At 35.1% G+C, this 19,109-nt stretch overlaps 1 protein-coding gene across 2 annotated transcripts in view; it reads right to left on the bottom strand.

Annotated features, from left to right (window-relative positions):
* ITPR2 (inositol 1,4,5-trisphosphate receptor type 2) overlaps positions 1-19,109 on the bottom strand; it is a 508,028-nt gene that overhangs the window by 137,863 nt on the left and 351,056 nt on the right. For both annotated transcript variants that reach the window (XM_012457176.2, XM_064377368.1), the window contains exons 40-45: positions 15,184-15,367; positions 14,137-14,393; positions 12,163-12,363; positions 9,610-9,720; positions 5,504-5,599; positions 3,880-4,002 (exon numbers count right to left, since the gene is read on the bottom strand). In XM_012457176.2, the coding sequence (XP_012312599.2) occupies positions 3,880-4,002; positions 5,504-5,599; positions 9,610-9,720; positions 12,163-12,363; positions 14,137-14,393; positions 15,184-15,367 (972 nt within the window). The remainder of the gene's footprint in view (positions 1-3,879; positions 4,003-5,503; positions 5,600-9,609; positions 9,721-12,162; positions 12,364-14,136; positions 14,394-15,183; positions 15,368-19,109) is intronic.

A 19,109-nucleotide genomic window follows, 5' to 3' on the forward strand; every position in this document is an offset into this window, starting at 1 on the left:
ATATAACCAATCAAAGTGACCCATTCTCTCTTGCCTTGTGATCCAGGAGTTATTTTTGCTTCCTACAGCTTGCTATCTATTACTTCTCCCCATCCTGAAAAGCATATAACATTTCTCCATATGCTTCTTACTTCAGATAGGCATTAAATGCAGGGTCTCAGACATAAGAACAGAAATTGCTTGAGGACAGCATGAAACAATATGGTTTAATATATGTTGGACATACACAAAGTACTGAACAGTGCTCTGGACTGTAGGTAGTGACTGTTTTTACAGAAAGCAAGAAAAGAATATAAAAGACCAAGAGTAGGGTGGAGAAATGGGGCGGAGAGGCTTAAGGGAAGTATGCAGAAGATAGAAAGTCAAAAAGTGCACATAGTTGGATTTTAAGGAAATTCTCTGCACAATACTATAGTATTAGAAGTTAAGAAATTCCCTTTTTGATGTATTTATAGTTTTATGTAGATCAGACAAGACACTTACAAGAAGCATTATTTGTTTCTTGTAACACCAACCACAGGAAAGGCCAAAAGGGATGTCATGGCAGAAAAAGCAGAACTACTTCACTACCATGAAAAGAAAACAACAAAAATTGAAAGTCTGTGAGCACCAGAATAAACTGTCTGCACAAAAGATGATTATAGTAAAACAAAGAGGAAGTTGCATCTTGGTTTTGGAATTACTGAACTGTGCAAAGGCAGAAACCAATTTGCACAGTCATTTGCCTGCAGGAGCCCAGTGACTGCATATCCACAATGAAAACAGCGGAAACTGGACTCTACCAAACCCCTATAGCATAGCTACATGGCCACTTCTGAAGCAGTGCTTACAACCAACTACTCCTTGTGAGTTTGCGGAGGACAATAGATTCATGAAGAACTTGGCAACAATCTTGGAGATTGGCCTCCCAAGAAACCAAATATGCTATCCTAGCCTAGAGAGAGCCAAGGAGTCACTTGCAGAAAGATCAACAGAACACAATGGTCTCTCTTCTGTGAGTGAAAGCTGATTATTTTTCATGAAAAATTGGTGAAGGGGTTACCCCATAAAGAATGCATTTATATGGTGGCAAGGTAAAGACTCCTTGTGCCATTATAATAGAATAAGCATACAATTCCTTAACTCTACATTGCCAGTTACATACAACTGGCTTACTTTTCTTCCATATCTATGCCCTCTGGGTTCTAAAAGGGACTCATGTGGACTGTTATTCAATATTTTATCTCTTACAGTGTAATCACAGGGCTTAAAATATTCAGCAATTCAGAATCTCCTTTTCTCTTTATTCTGTTTTGCTTTGAGAGAGGGCATGTTTGTTCTCTCTCATCTAGAGGCCTGACTTTGTTTCTGTACTTCTGTATTGGACATGCATTACTCTACAAATCATGGCTTTTCCAACATTTTTCTTCTGGGAAGTATAAGGAAAAAAAAAACCTTGATATATCCACCCCAGCCATTTTCACATCATTGATTTCTCTTCCTTTCAACAAGTTGTTTTTAACCGCTTGTAACTCTTTTTTTACTATTTGTAAATTTCCACTTTTTGGGCAATTCCACCATCATCTTTGCATATATCTATTCTCCTCTTTAAGCACTGTAATAAACTCAAATTCATTAAAATAACTTTTAATGAGTCTTTATGCCATCTTCATTTTGAGTTTCTTTCATATATAGGTTGCTTTATTTTTTCCATCATCTTTCCATCTCCGACCAGTGCTTGCATTCTTTACCCTCTTCATCCATTCTTCTCAACATGTAACATGGTCTTCCTAAAAATGTGTATTCTGTACTCTGTTTTGTTGTTGTTTTTTTGTTTGTTTGGTTTTTGAGACAGAGTCTTGGCTGTCACCCAGGCTGAAGTGCAGTGGTGTGATCTCAGCTCACTGCAACCTCCGCCTTCCAGGTTCAAGTGATTCTCGTGCCTCAGCCTCCCAAGTAGCTGGGATTATAGTCATGTGCCACAATGCCCGAATAATTTTTGTATTTTTAGTAGAGATGTGGTTTTGCCATGCTGGCCAGACTGTTCTTGAACTCCTGACTTCAAGTGATCCACTCACCTCAGCCTCCCAAAGTGCTGGGATTGTACCTGGCCTGTAACCTATACTCTTATGCTTAATCTGCTTCAAACTGAAGTGACCTAACATAAGTCTTTTATTTACCTTGACATTTTCATTGTTAGCCCTAAGATACTGGTCATCTGAGATTGCTTTTTAAAACTTCTGAATGGATGTGAGGTGGTTCATTCATTGCCTGCTAGCCAATCTGTCACTCTGCTGGCTCCAGGGCAAGCTTAGCTGGTCTGGTTGTTCATTCCCCACTCATCAGCTACACAGTCAGGCCTTATTCATGCAGCTGCTCAACTGGTGCAAGAAGACAACCTCCCCCATGCAAAGCAAGACTATCTTGCAGTCAAGAAAGCAGCAGTGGCTCTACTTCCCTACTTCCTTCTTCTAAAACTTATTACTGCTCATTTTGACCTTGCCTTTTGGACTTTGCTCATCTTCCTTGCCTTTTTCCCTCCACAGTGCTACAGCCTCTAAAGTAACTCCTTGACCCTGTACATATACGGGTCACCATGTTTCTGTGTTCATTCTAGCAGCCAATATGATTTTAACTTTCAGTCTGGGATTTTTTTCTTTCTACTCACATTCACTCTCTAGTCATTCATTTGGGAGCTTGACTCACTTTGTGTCACCTGACTTCCCTTTCTCTTTAAATTGACACATTTTCCACATCCTTAATCTCTACTTCCTGCTCCCTTCAACTTGTCCTTCATCCTTGCTCAGCAGCTAAAATGCTTGTCTGTCTAGCTATAACTCCTCTGCCCTTACCTCTTTCTGTTCTACATAGGCATTTTGATACACTATGAGAGATCTTAAAATCTTCTCAATGAGCCAGAGAGATTATAAAACAATAGTGGTGCCTTTTGTTAGTATCTTTTAGAATCTGACTCCTTCCTGGAAGGTTTCATAAAAATTATAGTCAAGTTCACATATATTAGAGTTATACAAAGGGTAGAATAGGGTATAGGAAATGTCTAAAGAGCAACCTTAAAAATAAATCTTTTGAGAATCTGACTTTATATCTATCAATGTTTATTATCAATTGATAAAACGTACAGGGAAACAGAAGGGAGATATTGCCAATGGGAGAAAACGATGAGAAAGGAAGACAGAGCAAGTCTCTAAAGTTTGAACTTCATTTTGTAAAAACAAAGGAGCTATCATAGATAAAATCAAATTGTCATATGTACATTTAAAATGTTTAACTTCTTAACAAATTTGCATTCAAAGATGCCAATTTAAAGTTGATCTTCATGTTAATGGTATTAAATTTACGAATAGTACTCATCAGGCACCTGTTTTTATAAGTTATAATATAGAAATAGTTCCTTCAAAAGAATTTAAAGTTTAGCCTCACACTTCCAATCAGAGGCTGCCAGTTTATTGCTTCTGCAGAAAGCATGTCAACCTGCAATTCAAGGAGACCAGAAACTATATGCCAGGCTCACCTGATTAAGCCTGAATGCACCCCCTTACTTCACACTCTGTCTCTGCAGTAGCCTCTCTTCCTCTCTCTTTCAGATCCCTCATTTGTTGCCATGGTTTATCCATGGCTCAGGCTGACCTGGGAATGTCTCCTCCCTTCTGGCCCAGTAGTTTTGGGTGCCAAGCATTTTCTTGTGGACTGTCCCCTACCATATCTTGGGGGTGCATAGTCAGGCATTCTGGGAGGGTGTTCCTCTCTTTACCCCAAACCTAGGATAGCAAGTGCTGAATAAATGAAGGGATCAGAACTTGAAAATATGACAACAAGTCATGGATACAAAACATGATTGATAGAATGAGCAGAATAATGTAAAGATATAAAATGTGATACCTGATGGGCCAGAATATAGATATTGTGTCCAACATCTTTTGGAGAAACACCATCATCTCCGCCCTCGTCATCCCCATGATCACATTCCAATCCTTGGTTGTAGGCATTCTTCATCACATCCACCTATCAATCAAAAAAAAAAAAAAGGAAGAAGAAGATTGAAATGCCAGGAACAACATCCACCTTACATTGTTTATGAGGAATAATTAAAAATTGGGCAGCTTCATGAGCCTCAAAAGTATAAAAGGACTCTAAATAAAAATGGTCTTGGAAACCATCTTTATAACAATGAACATGGAAGTATTTTTACACAATATTCCCCCTTTTCTTGGAAATTTTTGTTTGATATTTGAATGTTGATAGTGCCGAAGTTCCCATGAGTTAGGAGAATTGAGAACCCTAATAAACATCCATTATTTACTAAGCGCCCAGTAAGGAACAGGCAGACATGGTGCTGGAGATTGCCCTGGGAACTGAGGACCCCAACAGTGGATGGGAGAGGGTACCCTGAAGGAACTTACTGTTCAGTGGGAGAGTCAGCAAGCAAAGAGGCAAACACAGTGGGGTGCAGTCGGTCCTACAGCAGGGCTATGTATGTTTCTGAGGAAGTGCAGAGCAGGGGCACATAACTCAGGCAAGAGGTGGAGGGTGGGCCAGAAGGAGGAAGGCGATGAAAGGATAAAGCTGTTGTCAACAGAGGAACTAGTATTTTCAAGGGCTATTGCACAGTACTGTTGTTGAATAAATATATAATTCATTGCCACGTTTAACCATAGGACAGAAAAAGTGTTGGTTCCTATAACTCCCTGCTTGCAGATAGACACGAGGCTCTCATTAAATATATAATAAATCAAACTTCATCTTACTTTCTTTTTGTCTGCCCTCGATTCCATTCTTTACTAACAAAGTGAGACCAAAAGAGTGTCGTGTCAGACTTTAATATGTTATACCCATAGCGCCAACAATGGCCCTGATGTGAGTGGGACTTAATCATCAGGGCACTGAACTATATTACGTGAGTACGTTCTCAATGCTTTTGGAACCCAATACTCTTAAAATAGACCGGCATTATTTCATAATGTGCATGCCACGACTGAGAGGGAAAAGATAACTTCTACAACAGGAAGACACACTAATGATCTCTGTGGAATCTCTACTCAGAGTCTGCACAGTTTCCTTGAGGCCAAGCATTGTACAACATATCACTGAGAAGAAAAACTACAAAAAATATTAATTTTATTTTTATTTTTCAGAAAGAGATATAAATAAAATTTTTGAAGGGTACAAACATTTTTTTTTTAACATACCTTCCTCATATGCTCCAATACACCATTAAACTAAAGCCAACTTTTTTCTGGCAATACACATTTGCATACAGTTTAGTAGAGTGTGATAAGTTGGTTAAGAAAAGTGCTTGGATTAGATAAAGCATTACTGAAGTCATAAGGACCCAAATCACACAGGCCTTTGCCATCACAGGGCCTTCTGAGGCATTGGTAATGGTAGGTCATGATGTTCCATTTGTCTTGGTAGGGCAATGAAAATCGATCAACTTTTTTTTGTCCTCTAAACTTGTTCCTTTTAGGCTACCCATTATTAACCAAGGTTTAAAAAGTTTTCTTACCAGTTCTCTGGGTCTCATGTTAAAAAGAATTCTTTCTGCATTCTCGCTGTCATGTCTGCTTTCCATAATGGCCAGCAAAAGCTTAGATGCATTGTTCTAGAGAAACAGATTGAGTTAATGCACATCCAAAGTCTATTTCATGGATTAACGATCCTCTGCATTTGTTTTAATTGAGATTACTAGGACCCTTTTTTAATCAAACAGAGTTTAAAACTGCTAATTTCATTTGTCTTGTTAACATTTTAAAACTGAACATTTTACTTCTTGTCAACACAAAATAAAACTAATGAATAATGAGAGCTATGTTACAAGAGATTGGTGAAAAGGTAGTTCGAATGCAAAATTGACTTACTATATACTGCACTAAAACATAATCATATTTTCCCTCACTTTTTTCTGAATAGAGATTTCATAATTATGTTTTAATAGAAAAATAAGGTGAACAGGTATAAGTAACATATTTTACAGAAATGGTATACAATGTAAAGAATTCGGTACAATTGTTAAAATGAATATTAATATATATTAGCAAATCAAAATCTAAAGTAAATTTGAGCAATAATTAGAATTAATCTATCAAATTACAAATTCATATGTTAGAAATATAAACATATTGATAATGGCTTCCTAGTCTCACTGTATGGCAGGTGATACACAACTTGTTTACCTTTGGGTTGTAAAAGAATATCTTCTACTTTTGCTTAACAGAGAATGAAAATAGCTTATGTTGTCTTTGATGTGTTCTAATTTGTTTTATAAATATATTATCCCAAACATTTTACCTACAGATATCAAAAATATTTCTGATACAATTTATAGTCTAAAATAGATACTCAGAGTTACAGAAAATCTTAGCCAAGAAAGCACAATATCCTAAACATTTTGAAAGATGTTACTTTATACTATGTTTTTAACAGTGCTGCCACAGAATTTTGGCAAATTGCAAGATGAAATTAAATATCCAGGAGTTATTTCTACAGTACTCTCATAATATTCATTTAGATAAAAATCTTAACCTCCATACACAATCTTTGATAGAAGCACAAAAGAATTGGAGTTAACATGGCTTTAAGACACTTCTAAGCGACTCAAAGTTAACGTATCATAGGATGAAAATTAAACAGAATTGTGTTTGGTCTAAATAAATAATCACCATGCAAATTTTCTTAAGGTTGTACAAATTAATTCTCCTGAGTAGTTTTAACACCAAATTCTATCCAACTATTTTTTCCTCAGAAGTACATCTTAAGTGACCGATAATAGTGATGATGATGAAGATAATGATTGACACTAATGTCACTGACTGATTATGAAAAGACTTTAGTATTTGGGGGGAAAAGGAGTATTAATCTTTTTCTGCTCCATTTTCATTTCATGCAGATTTTTCATTCAAATTTTGCAGATTTTCATTAAAATCCACTTACACTATCTAGTATCCCACATAAACAACATACTTAAAAGTAAGGTTCTAGGATTAGTGGAGAGCTTAAATCCTAGGAGTAATCTGAACAGACCTCCATGGAATTCAAAGCTAAAACCTTGGCAACACTGACAGTGATATCTAATGAATCATCTTCAGCAGGCGCAATACATGATAGCTTAAAAGTACATCCAATTTCAGAATGCTATTGGCAATGTGGTATTTTTTTCTAACCAATCTTCTTTTCTATATTATGTCAGAAGAATAGAAATCTTATAAACAATCTAATGAAATTGGAATCTATTTGATAGTATAAGAGTCTATATATACCACAAAATCAAATGGAAATGTCAGTGTTAGTACGGGAGTTTCTTCTTAAAGAAACCAGATTCTTTCAAAAAACAAAACAAAACAGAAATCTTTACCTATTTACAAAGAAGCACTTCATATTCACAGCTCAGTTTTGCAAAAAAATTAAAAAGTAAAGGATAACAAATATGAAAAAGTAATTGAATCTCATACTAAATGAGCATATAAAGTTAACTATACTTAAAATTTAGGATGATTTAATGAAAAGAATGTAAACCTTGAAGAGTAAAATTCCGTTATCATATTTGGGTGGCTGTAAATTCTCCACAAAGTCCACATATTGATTTATAAAAATTTGGATACCTTAGACTCATGAATTAGAGAACAACTATTTATTCTTTCGATAGAGTTTTAGTGTAAAATAAAATTTGTACCAGTTTCCCTTAAAAGAAATTAGGGATGATTAAGCAATTAAATTAAAAAATGAATGACATAAAATAAAACCTTAATATTTTTTAATATGGTATCTTTTAATGTTAAAGATAATTTATTATTTAAAGTGCCTTATGCATGGAAGTCCCTTAAATTTGCTAATATATATTATTCTGTCTTACAAACATTGGTTCTTATATTGGCCAACGTGTACAAAGCCACAAAGATTCTCTAGAAAAGTACACACACCACATTCACTAAGAAAAAAACCCTATACTTTAAAAATTTCAAATCAAATCTATATTTGTATTTTGACTTATCAAACTGTCATATTTTTAAAAGGTAGTAATTGTACATACTAAAATCAATAAAAATTTAAGTACTTTTTTAAAAAAGCATTTTCATTTGAATAGTTGAGAATATCTTTGTGCTGTTAAGTGACACCCTCTCACTTAATTTTTTTACACAGGCTTTGATTTGTAAATAATCTATATGCTTACACTTTATTTTAAATGGATGAGTCATTCAATATTTCTCCCCATTAAGTTTAGTTAATTAAAAATGAAATTTAAAGGTACAGTCTTTAGACTGATGAAGGATTTTAAAAGCCAAAGATCAAGACCTCTCTATATTGTTTCTTAATTAATTATGGTTAAAGATGAATTTAAGATAAAACAACAAAAATTCTTCTAATAACTTGAATTTAAACTGACTATCTTGTAGGCCTAGGCTGGTTTCACTAACTGAAGCATGATAGTAATGAATCAAAGGGCACGAATACAATCAATGTAAGGATCACCTTTTCTAATCTATGAATAGAAAGAGCAGAAACATACATATTACAACTGAAAACATGAAAAAATACAAACTCATCTCTTCCATTAAAAAAGCATTTAAGCTGGGTGTGGCAGCATGCACCTGTATCTCAGCCTATCAGGAGGCAGATACTGGAGGATTACTTGAGCCCAGGAGTTCAAGACCAGCCTGGGCAATATCGTGAGACCCTGTCTCAAAAAAATAAAATAAAGAAGTATATGCTTACTAAGAGCCTTTAGCGCAATCTTCAGGTAAACATATGTACTTTCCATTGTAATACCTAAACCTAAATTTAGAAACAGAATTAGAAAAATATCATTCCTATTCTTCTTAGCTATAAATTTACCCATACAAAGTTAAATTTAATTATATATTCTTTATAATCTTGGATAGACCTGAGTTCACAGAGAAATTGTAATTTAAGCAAGAATTATTTTTGCCTGTTTAACTCAAAACACAATAATATGGTCTTTACTAGCTTATCTCAATTGAATATCATGCTTTAGCATTTAGGCTTTATATAATTTATTGTGTATATTCATTTGTCTATTTCTATTTTAACAAAAGGTTCAAAACGAATTATTTTTAATGCTACCGTGCTCCCGAACTCTTATAAACTGCTGGGAACTGTGTACAAGGCTTAAATTAAAAGAACCTCTTAAAGAGAGTATGAATATTACTGAAAGTATTTTGGGGAAAAAAATAAATTTTAATGTAAAAGAGAACAACTTTTAGAAAGAAGAGAGCCATAAAACTAAAATGCAGCACTCCTTTGACTTTGTCAATTCCTTGTGACTTTCTGGGTGGAATTCTGTAGTCAATGTGTATTAAAAATATATCAGCACCTTTTGCTTCTCCCTATAATGAAAAATATAAAATAAAAACAGAAGGGAAGTCATGAAACACAGCGGCTGCTTAGAGAACTTCCAGGAAAGGACCCTGCCATGGAATATTACCTCAAAGCTAATTTCACATTGAATCCGGAGTTTAGTAAGCATCGTACTTTCACTATCTCTTTCTGTCAATTGGTTAGTTGAAAATATGATAATATCTTGCTTTTGACAAGAGCTGTTTAAAGATTATACCGTAGAGACTAGCTTTTCTGGCCTGAATAGTGGATTTGCTCTACCTTTAGCTGGAGCACCAGGTCCATTCGGTATTTACCAAGAGGGTTAATGTCATTCAGAATCAAAGCAATGATGATATCAATCCCATTAGACTCATGTGTAGCGATACAGGTCTAGAAAACAAAATATTTGTAAAAGAGCATTTTAGTCCCACAGAATGCACTAGGACTAATAGGATATGAAACAACATAATCACCTGAATTTTTGACCTTTAAAAGATAGATAAGATTTAACTTTGAGCATTTGACTTATTCTTTTATGTAGGGTCTGACAATTAATTGATTAGTATTGATCAAATGGCTTTGTATGAAGAACACTGAGAGACACTGTGTGCAGCACATATCTTTTTAAATGAACTGTGTTTATAGAATTTTGGAGACTACCTGTTAAGTTAAATATTCTTTCATTCAGTAAATTTTAATATACCTATAAACAGAGGAGTTTCTTAAGGTCAAAATTTTAAGATCTGAATTATCCTGAATAAAGAATTTTCCCATTTATGAAAGACATGTGTCCTCCATACCTGAGATTTGTAGGCAAATTTTGTAGTACCGATGATGCATTTTAATTTAGTTGATACTTAATGCTAAATTGATGACAAGAGATGCTGCTGTCCACGCCAGGTGGAAGTGAAGACAAGTAATATGAGACTCTCCTGATGTTTGGGGACATGCTGTCAATAATGATGGCTGAAGGAAAAATTTACCAGATTTCTTAAACTTACATGAGGGATCTTGATTGGGGAAAATATATAAAACATCCTGAGAGAGAAATACTCACATTTTGAACGTTAAGATAGACTGTGCTGGGGTTCTGAAATTAATTCTACAGAACTTAAATCAGGAACTTGTGAGCCTGATATGTAGCACCTTTTAATATTTAGATCCAGAAATGTTTATGTCAAGGGGTATGAAAAACTGAAATTCTGGTGAGTTAAATGAGAAAGAAGAAAATCAAGACAACTTCGAAACGACCGCTTTTTCAGCATAGGTCTCATTTCTCCTTTCATACAATGGAGTTTTTACTCCTCTGACACAAAGGAAAGGCATTTTCTATCCATCTCCTACCTTTCCTGAGGGTATTCTGCTCATTAAAATATTTGCCAAACTTAAAGAAAATCTTTTTGCAGATCATCTCTAGAATTTGCCAGCAATCTTTCCTCCCACACATTTTCAGAGAAATGGGGAAGTATGCGTGAGGTTCGTGTTATTTCAAAATTAGCTTTTACTTTTAGAACTTATTTGGTTTTATTAAATTACTTTCAAAGCTCATTTCCATTTTCTTATGAGACCAAAATTGGGGAACATTCTTACAAGCTTTCCCAGAGAGAGTAGAAGAGACAAATGGCATAATTATTTTCTATTATAGATATACAAGTTTTTATCAACAACAAAAACAAATCTCTAAATTTGTATATTTTTCCTTAACTTTAAATCAACATTTAGGTTTTCTTATATCATTGCTCTGGGAAACTGAAATATAATCCAGAAAAACACAGGGAAAAATCCACAAACTCTTTCAGTATTTCATATGTACAGTACAGAAAGGGAAAATACCTCCATAACAAATTATGCCAAAATTTTCCTGTTTTTATTTTATACATCTATGAATATACATGTGTATATGTTTATAAATATACGTGTGCATGCATAGATACTGTGTGTATGTGTGTGTATATCTCATGTAAATTGCAATAAAAAAGCAAACTACTTTTTCACATTTTTCTATGTCAATCATTGATATTTGCTCTCAATGGCTTCTTTAATGTTTATATCCAGAAATGTTTGACTTGAAAATTCTGTCTTCTGGCCTGATCCATGCTTACAATAGTAGCTCCATGATGCCTGAATAGAAGTGAAATAGTCAACTGACAAACTTTCAGGTGGCATCCCTGCCCTTGATTGACCCAAGTGTCCTGCCTTCTGTTCCCACAATACATCCTTGATATACAACAAAATGAAATCGGAGGCAAACTTTCTGGAAAAGATACTTGAAACTGTGCCCTCCAAAATGTAATACAGTTGAAAGAGAACCCGATTTAGACTCAGAATCAAAAGTTCTTAGTTGTAAGACTGGCTCTATGACTTACTGCTTCAACTCTGAGACTCTGGAAAGTCACTTAATCTTTGAGTTAGAACCTATTCATCAGCAAAAGGGGAACAATAATACCTATTTCACAAGTTTATTGTAGGTATAAAAGAAATGACATATACTACTCCTTGCAGGGGTGCTGAAGGAGCTAAAGAAAGTTTATTCCACAAATCCTGGAAAGGTTCACTAAAGATGAAAACTGAGTGATGGCCAAGACATATATTTCACTTTTTTCAGTAAGTTGATTTTTATCTTGAACATTTTTATGGGAATTGTTTTTACAATGAAATTATATACAAACATAGCATAGTATTTCCTTCTCTATAATTCAGTCTTTGTACGTTTTATTAGAAAAGTAAAAATGTCTGGAAAAGCAAGAAGAAAGATATTTTAAGTGCACACAAAGATTGGCTCCCTTCCCAACTTAATCCCTTTACTAATTAGTCATGAATACTTCTGGTTACCTGATTTTCATGGCAGGGGCCCTGGCAATACTCAGTCAAGCTCTCCAGGGTCTGGTTGACCAGTGCTACATTCTTCTCATTGATGTAGAGCCCCAACAGGCCCAGGCCACCAGTTGTGCTTCCACAAATGCAGTCCAGAAACTGAAGGGTCTCACAGACAAGGTTGTAATTTGTTTTGTTGTTTTGATTCCTCAAGAAGTTCTGAAAACAAAAGAAAATAAAACTGAAGGGTTACAAAAATTCACTGTGCTGAATGTTTGCTGCTCTCCCCATATGTGTGCTTTTCTAACTTTTCTTTATAAGAAAAGTGTCCACATTTATTAAAGTTGTCTTCCATTTAAGGAGGGAGAAAGGCCCTTGGATTTTTCTTCAAGCATCTATATATATCGAGATGGTTCATAATAAACATTTCTCAGTATCATTATCATAAAACTATACAGAGAGGGCGAAAGTAACAGGAAGTAGGAAAAAGAGAAAAAAAACTAGGTAGAAAGAAGTTCATTAGGGAGAGAAGCCTATTTTCAGTTATAAATAATCTCATATGAAGAGTGCAACTTCATTGTTCACTGATTATAAATGATATAACCATTACAAAGGGCTCTCTGGAGGTATCTATCAAAATTTTCAGTTAACATACAGCTCCACTCCTAAAAAGTTATTCTAGGTATACGTACACAAATACACCAAGAGGTTTCCTGCATACTGCTTGTTATGCAAACACCAGAAACCATATCATACCTATGATAATGTGACTGGTTTAATAAATAATATCACATTGAAACATTAGAATAATGTAAAACTATAGAAATTAGGTACTTCGATATGTGTCAATAAACACAACCTAGCAATAAGTAATTGACTAATAAGATATATTACTAAACGAAAAATGTAAGTTGAGGAATACCATAGAATATGATTTTTTTAAAAATGTTTACCTGCACAGATCAATATACTTATGCATGCATAAAAATTTCTAGAAGAAAAAACCTGGGCCCTGACAATATTCAGTCAAGTTCTCCAGATTAATCAGCTGTTAACAGTGTTTTTCTCTGGTAAAAGGGTAAGCATAGAAAGAAACTTCTTTATTTTAATTTACTACTTATTTCTATTAATTTATTATTTAATGTGTTAATGTGAATTTATGTCTACCATTTATTATTCTTAAGATAATTTTAAAAGTAGTATTTTCTACATTGATCCCACACTCCTATCAGTAAACTGTTCAATCACATGCTATATAATGTGTTATATACCCTATACATCTATTTCCTACACTGACAGACAAGATGGGTTAGGATATGCCCATGGGCACTGATCCAGTATTGTCCCTCTGGAAGCAATGCCTCTGGCCTTTGCCTGCCTGTGTACAAACCATGCGAAAAAGAGGCCAAAATTTAAAATTCATAAGCACTCCTAAGATCATCTATCTAATAAAGGAAAATGCAGGAAAGAAGATAGAAGACACTGACCACATTCATTTTTGAAGGTATCCACCTTCACTCTGGTAAAAAAAATCCTCTTCTATGTTAATTCTGTTTCCAGTGAAGACATACAAATATACTCAGTATGCTCACTCAAGAAATATGAATTGGCTTGAAAATCATGAAAGCCCTTTAAGAGTATAAGACCATGAAAGTTATAGATGAGACAAATATGATCTCTCTCAACAATATAACCTTACCAGAGAACACTAGGAAGAGATGATGTCCACTCAGGCTAAAAATACTTGAGGCTAAAAATATTGATGAAACACAGGATGATGCTATACGAGCCTGATTTTTTTTCCTGCATAAAGGGATTTTCTTACTTTTCTTCACTGATACCAAAGTTTCTTCCCATTTCAGATGAGCACTATTGCCTTTATTGATTATCTTTCCAAAACTCTCTCCAAAACTACCTGTTGGCTTTATTCGAATTTAATTACTTATAACCATAGGTTGTAGTCTCAACTTTCACACAAAACAGAACAAATACCTGCAATTCCCGGTTGTGATTCTCACACAGTAACTGAAGAAATCTCAGTATTGGCTGCATGATGGCAATTGCAGGACTCATTGTTACTTCCTCTGCAGATTTTTCCTCAGTATTTCCCGCTTCTGGTCCTGTGCACATAATGTCTATTTCTGGATCCATTTCTCTTCTGTATACACAATATGCTTTGGATGTTGCCGAAGAAGCTTCTGTTAATTGACCTTTCATTCCCTCTTTTAAATGTAGTGTTGAATCTCTTACTGTAAACGAAGCAGTACTTTTATATTTCTGAACCAATTTGCTTTTGCTAATTTTTTTTTAAAAGACAACCAGCTACCCAAATTCTCTAACAATTGAATTAAAAATAATCTGGCAAAGGCGCAACAATTTCCAAAAAGGATTTCAGACAGCACTTAAATCTGCAATGGGTCATAAAAAAGATCTCAATGCTTAGCAAATTTTAAAAGGACTCATGTCTTTCTGATATATATATATTATATATATGATATAAATATATAATATAATTTATATTATATAATATATATAATATATATATTTCTGATATATATATCAGAAATCTGATATACATACACACACACTGATATATATATTTCATATTGAAGAAGGTAGGAAAATGTGACAAACTTCAAAATGTTAATGTCTTAATGATTTGTATTTAATACATTGATGATTTTGTCATTCTGAATACCAAGAATCTTTCCTTGGAGTTTGGTGTGGTAATTTCTGTTTTTAAAGTTTTATTTTCATCGTCACTTAAAAGATTTAGGGCAGTTATTCTTTACCATGCATGCCACAATAAAATCAAACATTTTTCACGTCACTGGTTGCTTTGCACTGATTATGTCTCATTTTAGTTTAGTCCTGCAAAGCCATTTTAGGGTCAACCCATGACTAAAATTCTTTATGGATGATCTGAGCCACAGTGGGGATAATTAAACCAAGAGAAGAGAGACGACAAATGTGAGATTTAAATGCTATTCCCCTCTTTTCTCTCACTCTGTTCTCCAAAATACTCAAATACTTCTTTACCTCTCATTCGTAGACCAGATGTCATCAATTCATTGTCATCGTCCCTTTTTTTGCTACCTAAATCTATGGTATTAACTGTCACTGTTGATCTTATTTCTTTCTGTGCAGCCTTCATTCGATCATAGAGAACTTTAAAGAATTTTTCTGACTTTTTTTGTTCATGCAACTGCTGGTAGAAGGAGTACTGCAAGAAAACATATTTTAAGACATCAATACCCAAGGGGAGACAAATAGTGCTTTTATGCTTGAAATAAACATAAGCATTATAGGTAAAAGCACACACTTAATGTACTATCCATTATTATTTCATAAATTGACAGCCTTTGCCAGTTTCTTATACTATTTAATGTGTACTAATAATAGCTGGTATTTACTTAACACTTTCCACTAAACTAAACTCCAACATATTTTCATATGCTGTTTAATTTATCCTTACTGGTTATATATTTTTAAAACCTTAACAGGGACATTGTAAGAAGTCATATGGAAAGAATTCTTTGATTTATATATTATTATAAAGTCATGCATTGATTCAACATGTATATACTGAGTGCCTACTATGTGCCAAGCTCTCTGTTGACAGGGATAGGACAAAAATGGAAACCAACCACAATCCTTGCTCTCATGAGTTTGTAATCTAAAGTGGAAACAGTCTTCAATGCAATGATCATTCTGTATAAACATGAGTTTATGGAAAGTTACAAAGAGCTATTTTTCTCTTTATCTAAATTACAGCACATTTAATTTGGAAAGTGTTACCATGGTAGCCTCACTCATGGGATCCCACTGATAAAAAGGTACCAACTTCTTTTGGTTCCTCATTAGCTTCATTGCTTTGCATGGGGTCTCAGGCAAATCCATCTTAAAATAAATACAGTCAATAATGATGTAGAAATGGTTCAGAACCAAAAGTATCATAAATGTATCTTTGTAGGATGTGGAAATATTCAGCCTTGGGACGATTTACCCTAATCATTGTCTGCTCAATGCCTTATGGAAGTGTCCAGGAGAAGCAGTAGGAGGTAGGAAAGATAACATATTCCAGAGAAGACAGGATTTGAAGTGGGTAGGGAAATTATAAGTTATTACTACTGAGATAATGAGATAGACACAAGGCAAACAAGAGAAATAGCATTTGTAAATTAATAAAGATAATAGCCCTAACTGTAGCGATTAAAAGAGAGTTATGCAAGCTTGAGGAGAGATAGTATGAAGAAAACATAAGAAAAAATAATTTCCAGATAAAGCAGAACTGGCCTTACTCCAATATAAGAACATTTAAACAGCCAATCTTGGTGAGTTTGCCTCCAGGATATGCTTTCCTTTAGGAATTCCTGGAGCCATGACCCACAGGTCTTGGGATCTGTTAAGTGAGACTCTAATGACATCAGGTCTTGAAATGGTTGCTATTCTGCAATTTTCTTTATGGGCAATGTATATACACCGTGTGTCTTATGAAGCCTTAGATGTCCACTGCACACCTACAAGGGTAAGCTCCTACACAGAGGGTGAGCAACTCTCAAGAAAGAAGGCCAAAAAGTCACAGTAACCATAGCAACCACAGTAAAACAGTCAAGCTGGTTTTGTTAATTCAAACAATAAATGTAGCATCCACAGACCTCTACAATCCCATGAATTAAGCAGATGCTAAAGCCCTAATATTTTCAATATAATGAGGTTAGAAGGTGGAAGGAGTTTCCAATATATTAATGAGGAGTTATGGGAACTCTGTGGCTCTATTGAAACAATTAATTTATGTAGTTATTCCATATATATCACTTCATAGACTTTCACTTCAACAGTGTGATGAATAGAGTGTTCTTAGTTCCATTTTATAGATTCATAAAGTGAGGTTTAGTAAAGATAAGTGATTTGCCCAATATTATACAACTAGCAAGGTTAGAGCTAGGATTTAAAACTAGATAACTCTAAATCACTAAATATATAAAACAACCTCTTATGATCAAAACGCTAGATTATTTACATAGATAACACATTTTAAGAACCAGGAATCTACAATGCTGAACAACATGATTTTTAAAAGGAAAAGTAGGTTTCATATATGTTTATATAATCTCAACGAGTAGCATAAGGATCACTAAATAGATGGTTTTGGTTAGGAAACTATTTCCATTAGCCTCACAGAGTGTAAGGAGAAAGAAACTCTAAGGGTTCTGGAGCTAAGGGGGATGGATAAACAGATATGTGTGACAGGGAAGTGGAAGAGGCAGAAAAGGGAAGGGAAGTGAGAATGGAGGAAGACAAGAGCACGAGGCAGGGTGAATCCTCAAGTGAAATGTCCTAGGGGTGAGGATGGAGATGGTAATTTCTAGAAAAGAGATGCTTGTTGCATCTAAGAGCACAGAATCTGGAGCCAGGCCACATAGGTTTGAAACCCGGCTCTCTCTCTAACTAGCAACGCAAGGTTGGGTCTATCTCAGTTTCTTCTTCAGTAAGATTGGATAACATATAAGTTACCTCACAGGTTGTTTGAATATTAGCCAAGTTAATACATACAAATCACAAAGAATAGTGCCTCGTATTTAGTAGGTATTATTTTTCTTATTGCTATTAATAGGTTCAATTTGAGATTGTAATATAAGTTCCTCTTGTATCCACCCTCTCAGTTGATCTTTAACAAGGTATAGAACATATATACATCGGTTTAATGTAGTTAGGAAGAAATTAAGGAAGGAGCCACAATTCATATCTTAGTATGACAGAAGCAGGGGAGCCAAAAATCTATGCACTGAGAAAGCAAGACTTTCATGGCTAAGGAGACATTGAGAATGTGAAACCCCCAGGAAACTGGCAAGTGTCTTGGGGAGGAGTGTACTTTAGACTGCTATAGGGCAAGGAGTAAGATTAGAGCTATGAACATTCATGTGCATGTGTCCTTATAGTAGAACGATTTATAATCCTTTGGATACATACCCAGTAATAGGATTGCTGGGTCAAATGGAATTTCTATGTCTAGGTCCTTGAGGAATCGCCACACTGTCTTCCACAATGGTTGAACTAATTTACGCTCCCACCAACAGTATAAAAGTGTTCCTATTTCTCCACATCCTCTCCAGGACACAGGGAGGGGAGCATCACACACTGGGGTCTGTAGGGAGGAAATAGGGGAGGGACAGTCGGGGGTGGAGAGTTGGGGAGAGATAGCATGGGGAGAAATGCCAGATACAGGTGATGGGGAGGAAGGCAGCACATCACACTGCCATGTGTGTACCTATGCAACGATCTTGCATGTTCTACACATGTACCCCCAAACCTAAAATGCAATTGAAAAAGAAAAAGATTAGAGCTAATCTCAACTAGACCCCTTAGAGCCAGGGGCACATAGCTGACATCTGGGTTACACAACGTGAGACATCTGAATAGAGGAAGGTTGGTCCCTACTGTCATAATCCATCTTAGGAGAAGGTTTTCATATACGAAAGTAATTTAATGCTGTTTCATCAACAAATATTTGTTGAATGGCTATAAAGCACTGTAGACATAAAGAATAGGATATGATCCCCTACATTAAGGAAGCTGAAATTCAATTGGAGAGGCAGGGTGTAATACAAATTACAACAAAACAAAGAAGAACATGTAAAGTGCCAAGTGGGGATTAAAGAAACAAGTGCATGGGAGCTGAGATAAGGGAATGGACACCAAATGCCCCAGACAGCTAGGGGAGACTTTGTGAAGAAGAAAGAATTTGATTAGGACCATTCATTTGTAGATCCATTCAATCCTGCATATTGATTGAACCCCTATCAGTGGGCAAGACACAAGGGGTACAAAGACAAATAAATGTGGTTTCAACCTTTAAGGATTTATAATTTACTAGACAGAGCCTGATGCACAATGAAGAGGCACAATAACGTGGCAGAAATGGGTGGGCGTTGTGGCTCACGCCTGTAAATCCAAGCACTTTG

This window comes from Aotus nancymaae, unplaced genomic scaffold, assembly GCF_030222135.1.
Source record: "Aotus nancymaae isolate 86718 unplaced genomic scaffold, 86718_ANA_hifiasm-v0.15.2.pri h1tg000016l, whole genome shotgun sequence".
NCBI lineage: Eukaryota > Metazoa > Chordata > Mammalia > Primates > Aotidae > Aotus > Aotus nancymaae.